General features: G+C 63.1%; 2 protein-coding genes across 2 annotated transcripts; one reads left to right on the forward strand and one right to left on the reverse strand.

Annotated features, from left to right (window-relative positions):
* Positions 1 to 190: 190 nt before the first annotated feature.
* LOC113994566 (Golgi phosphoprotein 3-like) lies at positions 191 to 2,062 on the forward strand (the record flags this gene model as incomplete). The annotated part of the gene is made up of 1 exon (XM_039380230.1): positions 191 to 2,062. A coding segment is annotated over one exon (471 nt), but the record flags the coding sequence as incomplete, so codon positions are not given.
* A 6,137-nt stretch (positions 2,063 to 8,199) lies between these two features.
* Positions 8,200 to 16,027, reverse strand: MCL1 (MCL1 apoptosis regulator, BCL2 family member). Its single transcript, XM_027733804.2, has 3 exons — positions 15,335 to 16,027; positions 11,528 to 11,775; positions 8,200 to 9,316 (listed from the first exon to the last, which is right to left on the reverse strand). Exons 1-3 carry the CDS (start codon positions 15,924 to 15,926, stop codon positions 9,200 to 9,202), a joined length of 957 nt encoding a protein of 318 aa, XP_027589605.2. The 5' UTR covers positions 15,927 to 16,027; the 3' UTR covers positions 8,200 to 9,199.
* Positions 16,028 to 18,684: the final 2,657 nt, after the last annotated feature.

Below are 18,684 nucleotides of genomic sequence, written 5' to 3' on the forward strand. Positions count from 1 at the left end.
AAATATATTTTTTTATACTATAAATGTATTATACATATTTCTATATATAATATAAATATATTTTGATATACTATAAATGTATTATACATATTTCTATATATAATATAAATATATTTTGATATACTATAACTGTATTATACATATTTCTACATATAACATACATATAATTTTCTCTCTCTCTCTCAAATATATACCTGTAACACCTCTGTGCCGTGCTCTGCCTCGCCCAGGGGAGACGTGGAACCCGTTCAAGCTGCAGTTCCAGCTGCGGAACGTGCGGGAGCGCCTGGCCAAGGCGCTGGTGGAGAAGGGCATCCTGTGCACGGCCCGGCAGAACTTCCTGCTCTTCGACCTCACCACGCACCCGGTGCTGGACGGCGCCGAGAAGCGGCGGCTGCAGCGGCGGCTGCAGGAGAGCGTCCTGGAGCGCCGGGCCCGCGACCCGCGGCGCCTGCAGCCGCGCACCCTCGCCCTGCTGGTGCTCGCCCACTCCTCGGACGTGCTGGACGGCGTCTTCGGCGGGCTGGCCCACGGCACGTACGAGCTGGCCATGGCCGGGGCCCGCGACCTGCTGCACCTCGACCCCGAGCTGGAGGCGGCCAAGGCCCGCGGCGGCTCCGAGATGATCTGGGCCGTGCTGGCGGCCTTCAACAAGGGCTGAGGGACCTGCTGGGGGGGACTGGGACACTGCTCCGGGGGGAGAGGGACCCTGGGGAGCACCCTGGGACACGGGCAGGGGCCTGGGGCCCTGAGGACATCCCCAGACTGCAGCGGGGACACCCTGAGAACCTCCCCAAAGTGCAGCGGGGTCACCCTGAGAACATCCCCAAAGTGCAGCGGGGACACCCTGAGAACATCCCCAGAGTGCAGCGGGGAGCCCCTGAAACCTCCCCAAATTGTACTGGGGAACCCCTGAGAACCTCCCCAAAGTGCAGCGGGGAGCCCCTGAAACCTCCCCAAATTGTACTGGGGAACCCCTGAGAACCTCCCCAAAGTGCAGCGGGGAGCCCTAAAAACCTCCCCAAATTGTACTGGGGAACCCCTGAAACCTCCCCAAATTGTACTGGGGAGCCCCTGAAACCTCCCCAAAGTGCAGCGGGGAGCCCCTGAAACCTCCCCAAATTGTACTGGGGAGCCCCTGAGAACCTCCCCAAAGTGCAGCGGGGAGCCCCTGAGAACCTCCCCAAATTGTACCGGGGAGCCCCTGAGAACCTCCCCAAACTGCTCCAGGGAGCCCCTGAAACCTCCCCAAACTGCTCCAGGGAGCCCCTGAAAACTGCCCCACACTGCTCTGGGGAGACTCAGACCCTGAGAACCTCCCCAAAGTGCAGCGGGGAGCCCTAAAAACCTCCCCAAATTGTACTGGGGAACCCCTGAGAACCTCCCCAAAGTGCAGCAGGGAGACCCTGAGAACCTCCCCAAACTGCTCTGGGGAGACTCAGCCCCTGAGAACACCCCAAAAAACATCCGGGAGGCCTAAAAACCTCCCCAGACTGCATTGAGGAGACTCAGCCCCTAAAAACATCCCCCAAAGTGCTCTGGGGAGATTCGGCCCCTAAACAAACCCCAAACTGCATCAGGGAGCCCCTGAAAACCTCCCCAAGCTGCTCCAGGGAGATTTGGCCCCTAAAAAACACCCTGGAAGACAGTGAGGAACCTCAGCCCCTGAAAACCCCCCAGACAAAATCTGGGAGCCCTAAAAGCCTCCCCAGACTGCATTGAGGAGCCTCAGCCCCTAAAAACACCCCAAAGTGCTCTGGGGAGACTCAGCCCCTGAGAACACCCCAAAAAACATCTGGGAGCCCTAAAAACCTCCCCAGACTGCATTGAGGAGCCTCAGCCCCTAAAAACACCCCCCAAACTGCTCTGGGGAGATTTGGCCCCTAAAAAAACCCCTAAAGACAGTGAGGAGCCTCAGCCCCTGAAAACACCCCCCAAAGTGCTCTGGGGAGACTCAGCCCCTAAAAAAACCCCTAAAGACAGTGAGGAGCCTCAGCCCCTGAAAACACCCCCCAAAGTGCTCTGGGGAGACTCAGCCCCTAAAAAAACAGCCTAAAAGACACCGAGGAGCCTCAGCTGCCCCAACCAACATCTGGGAGCCCCTACAAACCTCCCCAAACTGCTCTGGGGAGCCTCAGTCCCTAAAAACGCCCCCCAAAGCTGCCTCCTGGGGGGGGCTGAGGGCCGAGGAGGGGCTCAGGGGACCCTCCTGGGGTGAGGAGGGGGTTTAGGGACCCTCTTGGGGTGGCCTGAGGTTTGGGAGGGGGTTCAGGAGACCCTCCTGGGGTGGAAGAGGGGTCAGGGGACCCTCTTAGGGTGGGGAGGGGGTTAGGGGACCCTCAGGTGGAAAAGGAGTTTAGGGGACCCTCCTGGGGTGAGAAAAGGGTTCAGGAGACCCTCCTGGGGTGGGAAAGGGGCTTAGGGGACCCTCCTGAAGTGGAAGAGGGTTCAGGGCACCCTCCCAGGGTGGGAAGGGGGTTCAGGGGACCTTCCTGGGGTGGAAAAAGGGTTGGGAAGGGATTTAGGGGACCCTCCTGGAGTGAGAAGGGGATTTAGGGACCTTCTTGGGGTGGAAAAGGGGTTCAGGGGACCCTCCTGGGGTGGGAGGGGGCTCAGGGGACCCTCCTGGGGTGGGAGGGGGCTCAGGGGTGTCAGGCGGCTCCCCAGCCCGGGCCGTGCCCCCCCGGCTGTGCCGCTGCTCCCCCGTGCGGGGCCGAGTCCCCCCGGGGGGATTTTTGTCCAAGAATTCCCCTTTTCCCCCCGTTTTTTCTCCTCCTGTAGTTCCCGTAAAACACTCGTTTCTCTGCAGCCCCGCGGGGTCTGTCGGTGTTTCGGTGGCTCCGGCCGCCCCTTTTGGAGCAGGGGCGGCACCCCCGGGGGGGGTTGGCGGCACTCGTGTCACGAGTTGGGAGCGGTCTCAGCTGATGGGGTTGGGGGGGGTTTCTCTGCCTCCAGGCGCTCCTGCCCCGCGTGGACGAGGCCGGGGGTGCTCCGGGAGCCTTTGGCGGGCGGGATCTCCCCGGATTCCCCCCGGGTTTGGTGTCCTTGAGCCGCCCCCACACCCCCCGATCCCGGTTTTTCCCATCCCGGGTCTCGAACCCGCGGCCTCGCGAAGCCCCGGGCGGGGAAAACCCGCCCTCGCCCCGCCTACTCATTGATTTTCCCTTCCCATTGGTCACGGCCCCGTGTCAATCACGGCTGATGTGCGTAGTTCCGCCCTTGTCCCGCCTACTCATTGATTCTCCCCTCCCATTGGTCATGGCTCCCTTGTCAATCATGACTGATCTGCATAGCCCCGCCTCCATCCCGCCCACGCATTGATGCTTCCTTCCCATTGGTCAGGGGTCCCGTGTCAATCACGGGTGTTCTGCATAGCCCCGCCCCTTGCTCCGCCCCCCCGTGCCTTGCTGAGGGAACCTGCGGGGACCGGGAACGAGGGGAGGGGGTTTAACCCCCCAAAACCCCTTAAAACCCCTAAAAATACCCCGAAACCACCCCCAAAACCCCCCCATCCCACACCCACACAGAGCCCAGGGCAGGGGGAGGAGGAGGAAGAGGAGGAGGAAGAGGAGGAGAAGAGGAGACTTTATGGGATGCTCTGGTGACCAGGAACCAGGGAAGGGGGTTTAACCCCCCCTAAAACCCCTCAACCCCCCCAAAAAAAACCCCATCCCACACCCACACAAGGCCCAGGGCAGGGGGAGGAGGAGGAGGAAGAGCCTTTATGGGACACTCTGGTGCCAGGAACCAGGGAAGGGGGTAAAACAACCCCAAAAGGCCCTAAAAAACCCTAACCCCCCCAAAAAAAACATCCCCACCCCACACCCACACAGAGCCCAGGGCAGAGGGAGGAGGAGGAAGAGGAAGAAGAGGAAGAGGAGCCTTTCTGGGACACTGCGGTGACCAGGAAGCAGGGAAGGGGCTTTAAGCCCCCTAAAACCCCTAAAGCCCCCCAAGAACCCCCCCATCCCACACCCACGCAAAGCCCAGGGCAGGGGGTGAGGAAGAGAAGGAGGAAGAGCCTTTCTGGGACAATCTGGTGACGGGGAACCAGGGAAGGGGGTAAAACAACCCCAAAAGGCCCTAAAAGAACCCTAAAGCCCCCAAAAGCACCCCCATCCCACACCAAGCCCAGGGCAGGGGGAGGAGGAAGAGGAGGAGGAGGAGGAAGAGGAGGAAGGAGTTTTTTGGGGTGGTTGCCACTTCCCCTCCCCCGCCGTGTCCCCCCAGGGCCAAAGTGACGCCGCAATTCCTGGAAAAGCCGCGCGGGACTTTCCTGGGAATTTGGGGGCGGGGGACGGGGGGGGAAGGGGCAACTCCCCCCCCCCCCAAAATCAAGGTGTGACCCCCTGAGACCCCCAGGGCCGGGGGATGGGGGGTTGAAGCCCCTCTCCCCTTAGGGGGGTCCTGTCCCTGCCAACCCCCCCGGGATCTCCTCAGAGACCCCCAAAAACACCCCACAGATGACCTGGGGGGTCCCAAACACCCACCGGGACCCCCCGGAGACCCCAAAACTGGAGGATGGGGGGGAGATGAAGCCCCTCTCCCCAAAAAGCTTCTGTTCAAGGGGGTCCTGTCCCTGTCCAGCTCCCGGGATCTCCTCAGAGACCCCCAAACCCACCCCACGGATGATCTGGGGGGTCCCAAACACCCACCGGGACCCCCCTGGAGACCCCCAAAGCCGGGGGAGGGGGGGGTAAAGCTGCCCCCGAGCACCAACCCCCCCTTTCCCGGGGGTCTCAAAGCCCGGGGGGGGCTCAAAGATGCCCCAAATTCCAGAAACATCCCCCCTCCCCCCCAACACCCCCCCCCCGGCAGCTGCTTTAATTTTTAATCTTTAATCCTTAATCTTTCTCTTTAATCTTTAATCCTCCCCCGCGCCCTCCCCCTCGTCTTATTTACGCCAAAATTCGCAGAAGTCGCGGCGGTTTCGGCGAAAAAAGCCCCGAGGGGGGGAAGGGGAGGGGAGGGGAGGGAGGGAACGGAAACCTCGCGGCTGCGGCGGCGCTTCCAGGAAGGGCCGGCCCCCCAAAAACCCCAAAAACTGCACCCCGGGCTCGGGGAGACACCAAATCCACCCCAAAACTGCCCCAAAACTGCACCCCGGGCTCGGGGAGACACCGAATCCACCCCAAAACTGCACCCCGGGCTCGGGGAGACAGACCGAATCCACCCCAAAACTACCCCAAAAACTGCACCCCGGGCGCGGGAGAACACCGATCCACCCAAAAACTGGAAACTGCCCCAAAACTGGCACCCCGGGCTCTGGGAGACACCGATCCCCTACCCAAAAACTGCCCCCAAACTGCACCCCGGACTCGGGAGACACGAATCCACCAAAAACTAAACGGCCCCAAAACTGCACCCCGTGCCTCGGGACACCGGATCCACCCCAAAACTGCCCCAAAACTGCACCCCGGGCTCGGGGAGACACCGAATCCACCCCAAAACTGCACCCCGGGCTCGGGGAGACACCGAATCCACCCCAAAACTGCACCCCGGGCTCGGGGAGACACCGAATCCACCCCAAAAACTGCACCCTGATCTTTGGGAGACATCAGAACCCAAATCCACCCCAAAAGTGCACCCCAATGTCTGGGAGACACCAAAATCCCCCCCAAAACTGCACCCCGGGTTGGAGGAGACACCAGAACCTGAAACCCCAAAAATCAGCCCCCCCCCCAACCCTCTGGGAGTCCCCCGCACCCCAAAATCCACCCGCACCCCAAAATCCACCCGCACCCCAAAATCCTGGGAGTCAGCTGCTCCCAAACCCCAAAATCCACCAGCCCCCCAAACCCTAAAGATCAGCAGCCCCCCCCAACTCCTGGGGGCAACCAGGCCCCAAAATCCAGCTGTACCCCAAAATCCTGGAAGCCACCAGCCCCCAAAATCCACTTGCACCCCAAAATCCTGGAAGCCACCAGCCCCCAAAATCCACTTGCACCCCAAAATCCCCGGAGCCCCCAGCCCCCCAACCCCCAAAAATCAGCAGCCCCTCGAACTCCTGGGAACCACCTGCACCCAAAAATCCACCTGTACCCCAAAATCCTGGGAACCAGCTGCCCCCAAACTCCCAAAAATCAGCCCCCCCCAACCCCGGGCACCCCCAGCCCCCCAAAATCCCCCCCCCCCTTTGCATCTCTCCATGGCCAAGGCCCAGCTTTGCATCCCCTCCCCCCCCAGGGGAACCAAAAGTGGCCCAAAATAACCCCAAAATAACCCCAAAATAAGCCCAAAATTAGCCCAAAAATAACCCCAAAAATACCCCCCCGGACACAGCACCAAAACGAAACAAAACAAACCCCAAAAATCAAAACAAAACAAAAACCACCCAAAACCACCCCAAAAAAGGTAAAAAATAAAAAGGCAGCGGAGCCACACCCGGCAGCAGGAATTTGGGGGGCACCGAATTTGGGGGGGCCCGAGTGAGATCCACGTGTTCCCTCAGCCCAAAGGGGCAGGGAGGGGAATTTGGGGGCACAGGGAGGGGGAATTTGGGGGGCACAGGGCATGGGAAGGGGGGAATTTGGGGGTGCCCAAGTGAGATCCACGTGTTCCCTCAGCCCAAAGGGGCAGGGAGGGGAATTTGGGGGCACAGGGAGGGGAACTTGGGGGGCACGGGGAGGGGAATTTGGGGGGCACAGGGCATGGGAAGGGGAATTTGGGGGGCACAGGGAGGGGAATTTGGGGGCACAGGGCATGGGAAGGGGAATTTGGGGGTGCCCAAGTGAGATCCATGTGTTCCCTCAGCCCAAAGGGGCAGGGAGGGGAATTTGGGGGGCACGGGGAGAGGGGAATTTGGGACAGGGAGGGGGAATTTGGGGGGCACAGGGCATGGGAGGGGAATTTGGGGGGCACAGGGAGGGGAATTTGGGGGTGCCCAAGGGTAGCAGTAGGAGGGAGGAGGGAGGAGCTGCAGGAGGTTTCCCCGGCACAGGATTCCCAGAGAATCCTGGATTCCAGATCCTGGGAAGTGCCCCAGGCCGGGGTTGGTGACAGCAAACCCCCCAGAGGTGACACAGGACAGCCCAGAGGTGCCACCAAACACCCCAGAGGTGCCACCAGACCCCCCAGAGGTGCCACCAAACCCCCCAGAGGTGCCACCAAACACCCCAGAGGTGCCACCAGACCCTCCAGAGCAGCTCTGGGAGCCCAGGAGGTGACACCAAACCCCCCAGAGGTGACACAGGACAGACCAAGGGAGCTCTGGGAGCCCAGGAGGTGCCACCAAACCCCCAGAGGGTGACACCAAACAGCCCAGAGGTGCCACCATCCCCCCTGAGCCGTTCCCCACACCCAGAGGCTTCTAACCAAAAAATAGAGGGGCCACCAGAACCCCCAGAGGTGCCACCAAACACCCCAGAGGTGACACAGGACAACCCAGAGGTGACAGCAAACACCCCAGAGCAGCTCTGGGAGCCCAGGGGGTGACACCAGATGCCCAAAGGTGACACAGGACAGCCCAGAGGTGCCACCAAACACCCCAGAGGTGACACAGGACAGCCCAGAGGTGCCACCAAACACCCCAGAGGTGACACAGGACAACCCAGAGGTGCCACCAAACACCCCAGAGGTGACACAGGACAGCCCAAGGCAGCTCTGGGAGCTCAGGAGGTGACAAAAGTCAGCCCAGGAGGTGACACCAAACACCCCAAGGCAGCTCTGGGAGCCCAGGAGGTGACACCAAACACCCCAGAGGTGACACCAAACCCCCCAGAGAGCTCCCCCCCCCCCCCCCCCCCCCCCCCCCCAGGGTTTCTACCCCCCAAAAGGTGCCCCCAGCCGAGCCGCGAGAGCCAAGAGCCGTTTATTGACCATCGCCCCGCCCGGGGGGCACAAAACCAGCCCCCCCCGGGGCCGGGAACATTCCCGGGGGGTCCCGCGGCATTCCCGGCGCTCCCGAGGCTCCCCCGGATCCGGCCGGGGGGGGAGAAAGGGGGGGGGGCGAGCCCTGCAAGCCCCCCCTGGGAGCCAAAACCACCCCCTGGGCCCCCAAAAAACGTTCGACATCCAAACCTCAGCCGCGGGCAGCCCGGGGACGGGAGGAGGAGGAGGAGGAGGAGGGATGGGAGGAGGAGGAAGGATTATTGGAGGGGCAGGAGGAAGGATCGGAGGAGCAGGAGGGATTGAAGGAGGAAGGATCGGAGGGATCAGAGAAGCAGGAGCAGGGATGGAAGGAGCAGGAGAGACTGGAGGGATCGGAGGGACAGGAGGAATGGGAGGAGGGATCGGAGGGATTGAAGGAACAGGAGCAGGGATCGGAGGGACGAGGAAGTGACTCCCAAGCTCCTCCCAACCCCCCCTCCCCTCCCAGAGAGGGCAAAACCACCCCAAAAAAACCGGGATTAGAACCAGCAGAACCCGCGGCTGCCCCTCCCCCCCCGGCCGGGCTGCTCCGGGATTTTCGGGAAGAGGCTCCTTCCCGCCGGGAATAAAATCCGGCAGCTCCAGCTCCGCTGCTTCACATCCCTCCTTTGTTGTTGTTTTTTCTCTTTTCCCATCCCCAGCTCCGCCCAAATGTCCTTTTCCCAGGGATTTCCACATTCCCGGGGGTCTCCCCGGGGGGTGGGGGCTGGGCTGGCAAATCCTCAGGAATTCTCTCCCTGGTTTTGGGCCCCCCCGGGAGGGAGGGGAAGGGCAGGGCTCCGGCCATTCCATGTCCTGGCGGTGCATCCCACACATCCCACGGATCCCACGGATCCCAGGGCTCTGCCCCTTCCCGAGGGGAGACACCACCACCCCCGGGGGGAGGGGAGGGCTCAGCATTGCCAGGATCCAGAAGGGGAGGGCTCAGCATTCCCAGGATCCAGAAGGGGAGGGCTCAGCATTCCCAGGATCCAGCGGTTCCGCTCCAGCTTCCGGCGGCGGGAGGGGGCTGTTCCCATGTTCCCAGAATTCCAGAGGCATTCCCAGGGCCCCGGGACACCCCCTCCTCTCCAAGGCTCCTCTCCAAGGCCTCTCTCCTCGCAGTCCCGGCCCAGGAGCCGCCGGTGCTTCCCGGGTGGATCCCTCCAGGCTCCGAGTGAAGCTTCCCATCCTCATCCTCGTCCTCGTCCTCATCCTCCGGGAGGAAGAGCGGCCAACCCTTCGGGCGCCTTCCCCTCCCTGGGGGCTGTTTCCCTTGGGAATTGTGCCGGGGCAGCTCTGGGAGGGGCCGAGCAGCTCCTGCAGCCCCTGGAGCCGAGTCCAGCCCGGGTCAGCGGATCATGTAGGCCAGGCCGGCCCCCAGCCCGGCCACCCCCGCGAAGGCCACCAGCACGTTCCGGATGCTCCCCTCCAGGTCCTCCACCCGGAAAAAGTCCACAAAGCCCTCCTGGGGAGAGAGGGGGGCGTCAGGGACCCGCCAGGAACCCGCCAGGAACCCGTCAGGAATGGGGGGAGGGAGGGACCTGGGGAGTGGCACAGCCCAGGGGGGACCCACAGCCCCAGCCCAACTCAGTGGATCCCAACTGTGCTCCTCCAGCCCCATCCCATCCCATCCCATCCCAATGTATCCCAGTGTCCCCCCATCCCATCCCATCCTATCCTATCCCATCCCAGTGTGCTTCCCCAGTCCCATCCCAGCACATCCCAGTGTATCCCAGTGTGTTCCCACAGCCCATCCCAGTGTGCTCCTCCAGTCCCATTCCATCTCATCCCATCCCAGTGTGCTCCTCCAGCCCCATCCCATCCCAATGTATCCCAGTGTGCTCCCCCATCCCATTCCAGTGTGCTCCTCCAGTCCCATCCCATCCCAGTGTGCTCCTCCAGCCCCATCCCATCCCATCCCACCCCATCCCATCGTGCTCCTCCAGCCCCATTCCAGCCCAGCCCAGTGTATCCCAGTGTGCTTCCCCAGCCCCATTCCAGCCCAGCCCAGTGTATCCCAGTGTGCTTCCCCAGCCCCATTCCAGCCCAGCCCATCCCAGTGTGCTTCCCCAGCCCAGCCCAGCATATCCCAGTGTATCCCATCATGCTCCCCCATCCCATCCCAGTGTGCTCCTTCAGCCCCATCCCATCCCATCCCACCCCAGTCTCATTCCAGCCCAGCATATCCCAGTGTGTTCCCCATCCCATCCCATCCCATCCCATCCCATCCCATCCCATCCCATCCCATCCCATCCCATCCCATCCCATCCCATCCATCCCATCCCATCCCATCCCATCCTGCTCCCCCATCCCATCCCATCCCATCCATCCCATCCCATCCCATCCTGCTCCCCCATCCCATCCCATCCCAGCCATCCCATCCCATCCCATCCTGCTCCAGCCCATCCCCCATCCCATCCCATCCCATCCCATCCCATCCCCCATCCCATCCCATCCCCCATCCCATCCCATCCCATCCTGCTCCCCCATCCCTCTGTCCCAGCTCCCAGCAATGCCCAACCCCCCCCCAGGACTATCCTGGCTTTGGGAATGTCACCCCCACACTGGGCAGGGACACGTTTTAACCAAAACTGCCTCAGGGTTAACCCTGGGAGGAGCTCCTGGAACCCCAAAAGCTCCTTGTAGGAACTCCTGGAGCCCCTCAATCCCAGTTCCTTGTAGGAACTCCTGGAGCCCCCCAGCCCCCTGTGAGGAGCTCCTGGAGCCCCCCAGCCCCAGTTCCCTCAGGAGCTCCTACAAGGAGTGCCACAACCCCAGTTCCTGCAGGCAGATCCTTGTAGGAACTCCTGGAGCCCCCCAACCCAGACAGCTCCCTGTAGGAGCTTCTAGAACCCCCCAAACCCCCTGTGAGGAGCTCCTGGAGTCCCCCAGGCCCGCTTCCTGCTGAGTGCTTGGGTGCTCCCTCAGCCCCATCCCATCCCATCCCACAACCCCATCCCATCCCAGTGTGCTCCCCCAGCCCCATCCCAGCCCATCCCAAGAAGTTCTGGCTCCCTGTGAGGAGCTCCTGGAGCCCCCCAACCCCCTGTGAGGAGCTCCTGGAACCCCCCAACCCCAGTTCCTGCAGGAAGCTCCTTGTAGGAGCTCCTGGAACCCCACAACCCCTTGTGAGGAGCTCCTGGAGCCCCCCGCCCCCAGCTCCTTGTAGGAGCTCCTGGAGCCCCAGAAACCCCTGTGAGGAGCTCCTGGACCCGCCCGTGGGTGTCCCCGGGGTGTCCCCGGGGCAGTGACTCATCCCCAGCCCGGCGCCGGCCCTGGGGACACCCCGGAGCACCGGGAAAGGCTGGAGCATTCTGGGAACACCCCGGAGCACCGGGAAAGGCTGGAGCATTCTGGGAACACCCCGGAGCACCCGGAAGGGCTGGAACATTCTGGGAACACCCCGGAGCACCGGGAAAGGCTGGAGCATTCTGGGAACACCCCGGAGCACCGGGAAGGGCTGGAGCATTCTGGGAACACCCCGGAGCACCGGGAAAGGCTGGAACATTCTGGGAACACCCCGGAGCACCGGGAAGGGCTGGAACATTCTGGGAACACCCCGGAGCACTGGGAAAGGCTGGAGCATTCTGGGAACACCCCGGAGCACGGGGAAGGGCTGGAACGTTCTGGGAACACCCCGGGGCACCCGGAAGGGCTGGAGCATTGGGTGACTCACCCATCCTCCCTGGCTGAGCAGCCATTCCCTGCGGGAGGACACGAGGGCGTCGGTGAGGATCTGGGCCAGGCTGCTCACGCCCCGGTCCCGCTGGGGGCCCCGCAGCTGCCGCGCCACGAAGGCGCCGAAGGCCACCAGGGTCACCACCCGGCCCCAGTTGGTGACCCCGTCGCTGAAGACGTGGTTGGCCACCTCCACCACGGCCTGCAGGTCCTGCTCCTGCCGCAGCTCCAGCTTCCGCAGCATCCCTGGGGGCAGAGGTCACACTGAGGGAGGGGGGACCAGGGGAGACCCCCCCTCACCACCCAGCCCGGCCCCAGGGCCAGTCCTGCTCCCTCAGGGGCTCTGGGACGGGCAAAACCCAGCCCAGGACACACCCTGAGCTCCTTCCTGCCCCTCCCTTGTGGGCTCTGAGCACGGCACACTCCCTGGGTCAAGGTTTTCCAGGTCAGAACTGACCCTGGGCTGAGTCCAGTCCCTGGAGGTGAAGCCAAGGACACCCCCCAGGCCCAGGCAGAGCTTCCTCAGGGGGCTCTGGCTCAGCTGGGACAGACACAAACCAGTCCAGGATTCCTTCCTCCCCCTCCCTTGTGGGCTCTGAGCACGTCACACTCCCTGTCTCAAGGTTTTCCAGGTCAGAACTGACCCTGGGCTGAGTCCAGTCCCTGGAGCTCAAACCAAGGACACCCCCAGGCCCAGGCAGAGCTTCCTCAGAGGGCTCTGCCCAACCCAGGACACACTTTGGGTTCCTTCCTGCCCGTTTCCTGGGCACAGCTGTGGGCTCTGAGCATGTCACACTCCCTGTCTCAAGGTTCTCCAGGTCAGATCCAACCCTGGGCTGAGTCCAACCCCTGGGACAGAAACCAGGGACACCCCCAGGCCCAGGCAGAGCTTCCTCAGAGGGTTCTGCTGCCCAATATTCACCTGGAACCCCCCAAAAAAACAGCCCAGGACACACCCTGAGCTCCTTCCTTCCCCTCCCTCGTGGTGTCTGAGCACTCCCTGGGTGTGTGTCACACTCCCTGGGTCAAAGTTTTCCAGGTCAGATCTAACCCAGGACAGAGTCCAGTCCCTGGGACAGGAACCAAGGACACCCCCAGGCCCAGGCAGAGCTTCCTCAGAGGGCTCTGCCCAACCCAGGACACACTTTGGGTTCCTTCCTGCCCGTTTCCTGGGCACAGCTGTGGGCTCTGAGCACGTCACACTCCCCTGGCTCCAGCTTTTCATGTCCCACCAGGTCAGAACTGACCCTGGGCTGAGCCCAACCCCTGGGACAGAAACCAGGGACACCCCCAGGGCCAGGCAGAGCTTCCTCAGGCCCAGGCCCAGCAAGTCCTGCTCGCTCTAAGGGCTCTGCTGCCCAACATTCAGACACAAACCAACCCAGGACACACTCTGAGCTGCCTCCTTCCCCTCCCTTGTGGTGTCTGAGCACGTCACACTCCCTGGGTCAAGGTTTTCTGGGTCAGATCTAACCCTGGGCTGAACCCAACCCCTGGGACAGAAACCAAGGACACCCCCAGGGCCAGGCACAGCAAGTCCTGCTCCCTCAGAGGGCTCTGCTGCCCAATATTTAAACAAAACCCAGCCCAGGACACACTCTGAGCTCTTTCCTCCCCTCCCTTGCGGTGTCTGAGCACGTCACACTCCCTGGGTCAAGGTTTTCCAGGTCAGAACTGACCCTGGGCTGAGTCCAACCCTTGAAGGACACCCACCCGGCGCCACTCCCTGCTCGTTAACCCGGGTTTGGCTCGTTAACCCGGGTTTAGCTCGTTAACCCGGGTTTGGCTCGTTAACCCGGGTTTGGCTCGTTAGGCCGGGTTTGGCTCGTTAGGCCGGGTTTGGCTCGTTAACCCGGGTTTGGCTCGTTAACCCGGGTTTGGCTCGTTAGGCCGGGTTTGGCTCGTTAACCCGGGTTTGGCTCGTTAACCCGGGTTTGGCTCGTTAACCCGGGTTTAGCTCGTTAGGCCGGGTTTAGCTCGTTAGGCCGGGTTTAGCTCGTTAACCCAGGTTTAGCTCGTTAGGCCGGGTTTGGCTCGTTAACCCAGGTTTAGCTCGTTAGGCCGGGTTTAGCTCGTTAGGCCGGGTTTAGCTCGTTAACCCAGGTTTAGCTCGTTAGGCCGGGTTTGGCTCGTTAACCCAGGTTTAGCTCGTTAGGCCGGGTTTGGTTCGTTAACCCGGGTTTGGTTCGTTAACCCGGGTTTGGTTCGTTAACCCGGGTTTGGCTCGTTAACCCGGGCTTAGGGGCGGGCAGAGCCGAATTCCCGGCAGTGCCCTCTCAGGATGAACCCCGAGCTCTTGCGAAACCGAAAGGCGCCGCTTGTTATTGCTCAAACTCGCAGGAAACCGCCCCAAAGCGGCTCCTCCTCCTCCTCCCCCCGCTCAGGAAAGCACCAGAACGTCACATTCCCGGACATTCCTTCCCTCCCGGAGTCATCCCACAGGCACGGCCGGGAATTGGCACACGGGGGCCGATTCCCGACGGCGCGGGGGTGCAAGTGGAGCTGTGGACGCGTTTTTAGGTCCTTCCCCCCCGTTTTGGGGGCACAGGAGGGAGCGCAGCCCCCCGAGGCTCAGTCCAAGCCCCCCAAAATCGGCTCCAAAACCGGCTCGGGGGGTCCCGTCTCGCTCCCGGTTCGCCCCCAGGACACGGGCACCGGGGCTCCGCTCGCCGGGGCCGCTCCAAAACCCCGCCCGGGCGGGTGAAATCCATGGAAACGAGCTCTCCAAGGAAGCCGCGGCTGCCCCCGGATCCCGGGAGTGTCCCAGGCCGGGCCTGGAGCGGCCCGGGAGCGGGAAGGGGTCCCTGCCCAGGGCGGGGGTGGCACTGGGTGACTTTAAGGTCCCTTCCCACCCAACTCATCCCATGGCTCTGTGACCCCCCGAGCGCATCACCCAGAATTTCCCCCTCCCCAACCCCCAAAGGAAGCCCTAAACCGGGGGTGGGAAGATTCCAAACTCCTGAACTAAGGAATTCCTGGATTCTGGACCGAGCGGGACCCGAGGGCTAATCTGTAACCAGATTATCTGACCCGCACAGGCCCCCGGTGGCTTTTCCTCCTCCTCCTCCCAGCGGGGCAAAGTTCGGTTTCGTTTTTTTTTTTTAATCGCCTCTCGGTTGCCTTTTATTTAACCCTTCATCTCAAACCCGGGGTTCAACATCCCGGGAATGACCCCGCCCGGGAGATCCCACCGCCTCCTCCTCGCTCCCCTAAAAAGGACGGGGTGTGGGGGGGAAAACCACGACCCCGGGGGGCTCCAGGGGTGGATCCCAGACCCCAAGGGGTTCCCCAACCACGGGGGGAAACTCCTGACCCCAAGGATGGACCCCCGACCCCGGGGGGCTGCAGGGGTGGATCCCCGACCCCGAGAGTGGACCCCCGACCCCGGGGAGCTCCCCCGACCCCGGAGGGTTTCGGGGCTGGATCCCCATCCCCAGGGGCTCCAGGGATGGATCCCCGACCCCGAGGGTGGACCCCTGACCCCGAGAGGTTCCGGAGGGTGGACCCCCGACCCGGGGGGTTCCCCCAACCACGGGGGACTTCGGGGATGGACCCCCGACCCCAAGAGGCTCTGGGGGGTGGACTCCCGACCTCGGAGGATTTCGGTGGCGGAACCTCGACGCCGGCACCCCCCCTCCCTGTGCCCCCTCTCGCAGGGGAGAGCCCCCCAAATCCCCCCCCCCGCCCCGGCACCGGGGTCCGTGGCTCGCCCCCCAAGGGGGGGTGGCGGGTCGCGCCCACCGCCGTGTTCCGGCTCCCCCCGGCTCCCCCTCCATCCCCTCCCGCCACCGTGGCCGTCACCCACCTTGGAAGGCGAGCTCGTGCTTCCTCATCACCCCATCCCCGACCCTCCGCAGCGTCTCCAGCGCCTTCTCCATCACGGCCTCCCCCGCCGCTCCGGGCCGGCCGGGCCCACCCAGCAGCCCGGGAAACAGCTTCTTGCCGCCGGCCGGCGAGGCCTCCCCCGCCGCCTCCCGCAGGTAGCGGCCGATGAGCTCCAGCGTGTCCTGCCGGAGCGGGTCGGGGGGTCCCGGGGGGGTGCCGGGCAGGGAATCGCCCCCTTCCTCCTCCTCGGAAGGGCCCTTCTCGGCGTCGGGGTCGCAGCCGTCCAGCTCCTGCTCGGGGCGCCAAAGAGCCGCGCCGCAGCCAATCAGCGCGCGCGGCGCGGCGCCGCAGCCAATCAGCGTGCGGGGGGGGCGGCCGGCGGCGGCGGCAGCGAGGGGGGCCCGCTCGGCTGAGGCGGCGGCTCCTGAGGCGGCTCCGGCCGGGGCGGCGGTTCCTGAATCGGCTCCTGCCGAGGGCTCCGGGCGCGGCGGCGGCGCCGCGGGGGCCAAGGCCGGCGAGCCCCCGCAGTAGAGGTTGAAGCCGAGCACGGCCCTGGGCTTGAGGGAGAACATGGCGCCCGCTGCGGGCGGGCCGCGGCCGCGGCCGCCTTTTTATCGGGGAGCGGCGGTGACGCGGAGCGGGGCCGGCCCCGGCACAGGGGGTGGGACCGGCCCGGGCCCGGCCCGGGGGTGTGAGGGGAAAAGGGGCAAATCCGCCTGTTCTGAGGGGAAAAGGGGCAAACCCGCCTCTGCTGTGAGGGGGAAAGGGGCAAATCCGCCTGTTCTGTGAGGGGAAAGGGGCAAATCCGCCTGTTCTGAGGGGAAAAGGGGCAAATCCGCCTGTTCTGTGAGGGGGAAAGGGGCAAACCCGCCTCTGCTGTGAGGGGGAAAGGGAAAAATCCGCCTGTTCTGTGAGGGGGAAAGGGGCAAATGCCCCCCGCCTGTATCTTCTGTATGTGAAAGGGAAGAAATCCGCCCTGTTTCGTAGGGGAAAAGGGGCAAATCCGCCTGTTCTGAGGGGAAAAGGGGCAAATCCGCCTGTTCTGTGAGGGGAAAGGGAAAAATCCGCCTCTGATGTGAGGGGGAAAGGGGCAAATCCGCCTGTTCTGTGAGGGGGAAAGGGGCAAATCCGCCTGTTCTGTGAGGGGAAAGGGGCAAATCCGCCTGTTCTGTGAGGGGAAAGGGAAAAATCCGCCTGTTCTGTGAGGGGAAAGGGAAAAATCCGCCTGTTCTGTGAGGGGGAAAGGGGCAAATCCGCCTGTTCTGAGGGGAAAAGGGGCAAATCCGCCTGTTCTGTGAGGGGGAAAGGGAAAAATCCGCCTGTTCTGTGAGGGGGAAAGGGGCAAATCCGCCTCTGATGTGAGGGGGAAAGGGGCAAATCCGCCTGTTCTGTGAGGGGGAAAGGGGCAAATTCGCCTGTTCTGTGAGGGGAAAGAGGGAAAGGGGAAAAATCCGCCTTTTCTGTGAGGGGGAAAGAGGGAAATCTGCCGCTTCCCGGCACCCGACCCGCTTGTCCCAACCCCCATCCCTCTTTTCCTGACCCCCAATCCCCCTTTTCCCAACCCCCAATCTCCTTTTCCCCATTTCCATCCCCATTTTCCCGACCCCCACCCCTTTGTTCCCGACTTCCATCCCCCTTTTCCTGCCCCCATCCCCCAAAGTGCTCCAATCCCCCTTTTTCCATCCTTATTTCCCCCCCCCCCAGCCCTACCCAGTAACTTCCCATTACCGGGAATAATGGGAATAACAATTCCCTGTGGCCCAGGGGATGTTTGCTCCCTGTTCCCAGCCCCTCAGTCCATCCCATTCCCTGGCTTTTATTCCCTGCCCAGCTCCAGCTCCATCCCATTCCCAGGGTTTAATTCCCTGCCCAGCCCCTCAGTCCATCCCATTCCCAGGGTTTAATTCCCTGCCCAGCCCCTCAGTCCATCCCATTCCCTGGGTTTTATTCCCTGCCCAGCTCCAGCTCCATCCCATTCCCAGGGTTTAATTCCCTGCCCAGCTCCAGCTCCATCCCATTCCCTGGCTTTTATTCCCTGCCCAGTTCCAGCTCCACCCCATTCCCACCGGAGCTGCATTCCCACGGGAAGCCAAGCTTAGAAATCCGCTTTATTGGGCTCCAGCCACGAAGCCCCCGGAGCCTCCCTGGGATCTCTGGGAATGCCCAGGGCACTCATCCCTGGGATCCGGCCCCACGGAGCCTCCCTGGGATCTCTGGGAATGCCCAGAGCGCTCATCCCTGGGATCCGGCCCCACGGAGCCCCCGGAGCCTCCCTGGGATCTCTGGGAATGCCCAGAGCACTCATCCCTGGGATCCGGCCCCACGGAGCGTCCGGGAGCACAATCCCGGCCGGAGCAGCGCTCCAGGACACACCTGAGCTGTCGGGAAGCGGCTCCGGAGCTTCCCTGGTGTCCCTGGGAAAAGCCCCTGGAGCTGCCGGCCCTGGCTTTTCCCGGGATTTCCCGGCAGGGCGGGAAGCAGAAGGCCCCCCCCGGAGCCTTCCCAAGCCCCCCTGGAAGCGGCACAGCCGGGACAACAGTGGTTGTATCCCTTTGGAAGAGGAGGAGGAGGAGGAGGATGGTCCGTGGCTCCAGGCAGCCCGGAGCAAACTCCCCCTCAGGGACTGAATCCCTTGGAACAATCAGGAAAAAACAGGGAAAAGTGCAATCCAAGGCAGGAAAAGGAGGAGCAGGACAAAGGGAGACGGTGCTGAGGGTCCCCCTGGAGCCGGGAATGCCAGGATGGGGGGGAGCCAGAGGATCCTGGGGGTGTTCCTGGGAATCCTGGAGGTCTCCCTACGGATCCTGGGGGTCTCCCTGGGTGTCCTGGGGGTGTCCCTGAGGATCCTGGGGGTCTCCCTGAGGATCCTGAGGGTGTCCCTGAGGATCCTGGGGGTCTCCCTACGGATCCTGGGGGTCTCCCTGGGTGTCCTGGGGATGTCCCTGAGGATCCTGGGGGTCTCCCTACGGATCCTGGGGGTCTGCCTTGGAATCTGGGGGTCTCCCCAGCGATCTTGGGGGGTCTCCCTGCAGATCCTGGGGGTCTTTCAGAGGATCCTGGGAGTCTCCCTTTTGATCCTGGGGTTGTCCCTGGGAATCCTGGGGGTCTCCCAGAGGATCCTGGGGGTCTCCTGGGCATCCTGGGGGTCTCCCTGTGGATCCCAGGGTGTCCCTGTGGATCCCGGGGGTCTCCTTGGGAATCTGGGAGTCTCCTGGAAGATCCTGAGAGTCTCTCTGGAGATCCTGGGGTGTCCCTTTGGATCCTGGGGGTCTCCCTGGGAATCCGGGGTGTCTGCCAAAGGATCTCCCTTGGAATCTGGGGGTCTCCCCA

This window comes from Pipra filicauda, unplaced genomic scaffold (assembly GCF_003945595.2).
Source record: "Pipra filicauda isolate LSUMZ 115617 unplaced genomic scaffold, ASM394559v2 scaffold1075_size67200_pilon, whole genome shotgun sequence".
Classification (NCBI taxonomy): domain Eukaryota; kingdom Metazoa; phylum Chordata; class Aves; order Passeriformes; family Pipridae; genus Pipra; species Pipra filicauda.

What these genes read in the sequence shown, in the direction of transcription:
- MCL1 (XM_027733804.2), bottom strand. Translation starts at nt 15,926, where the DNA reads ATGTTCTCCCTCAAGCCCAGGGCCGTGCTCGGCTTCAACCTCTACTGC. An exon ending in GCACGAGCTCGCCTTCCAAG is followed by an intron (nt 11,776 to 15,334) that starts GTGGGTGACGGC and finishes CTCTGCCCCCAG; the next exon opens with GGATGCTGCGGAAGCTGGAG. An exon ending in TGCTCAGCCAGGGAGGATGG is followed by an intron (nt 9,317 to 11,527) that starts GTGAGTCACCCA and finishes CTCTCTCCCCAG; the next exon opens with GAGGGCTTTGTGGACTTTTT.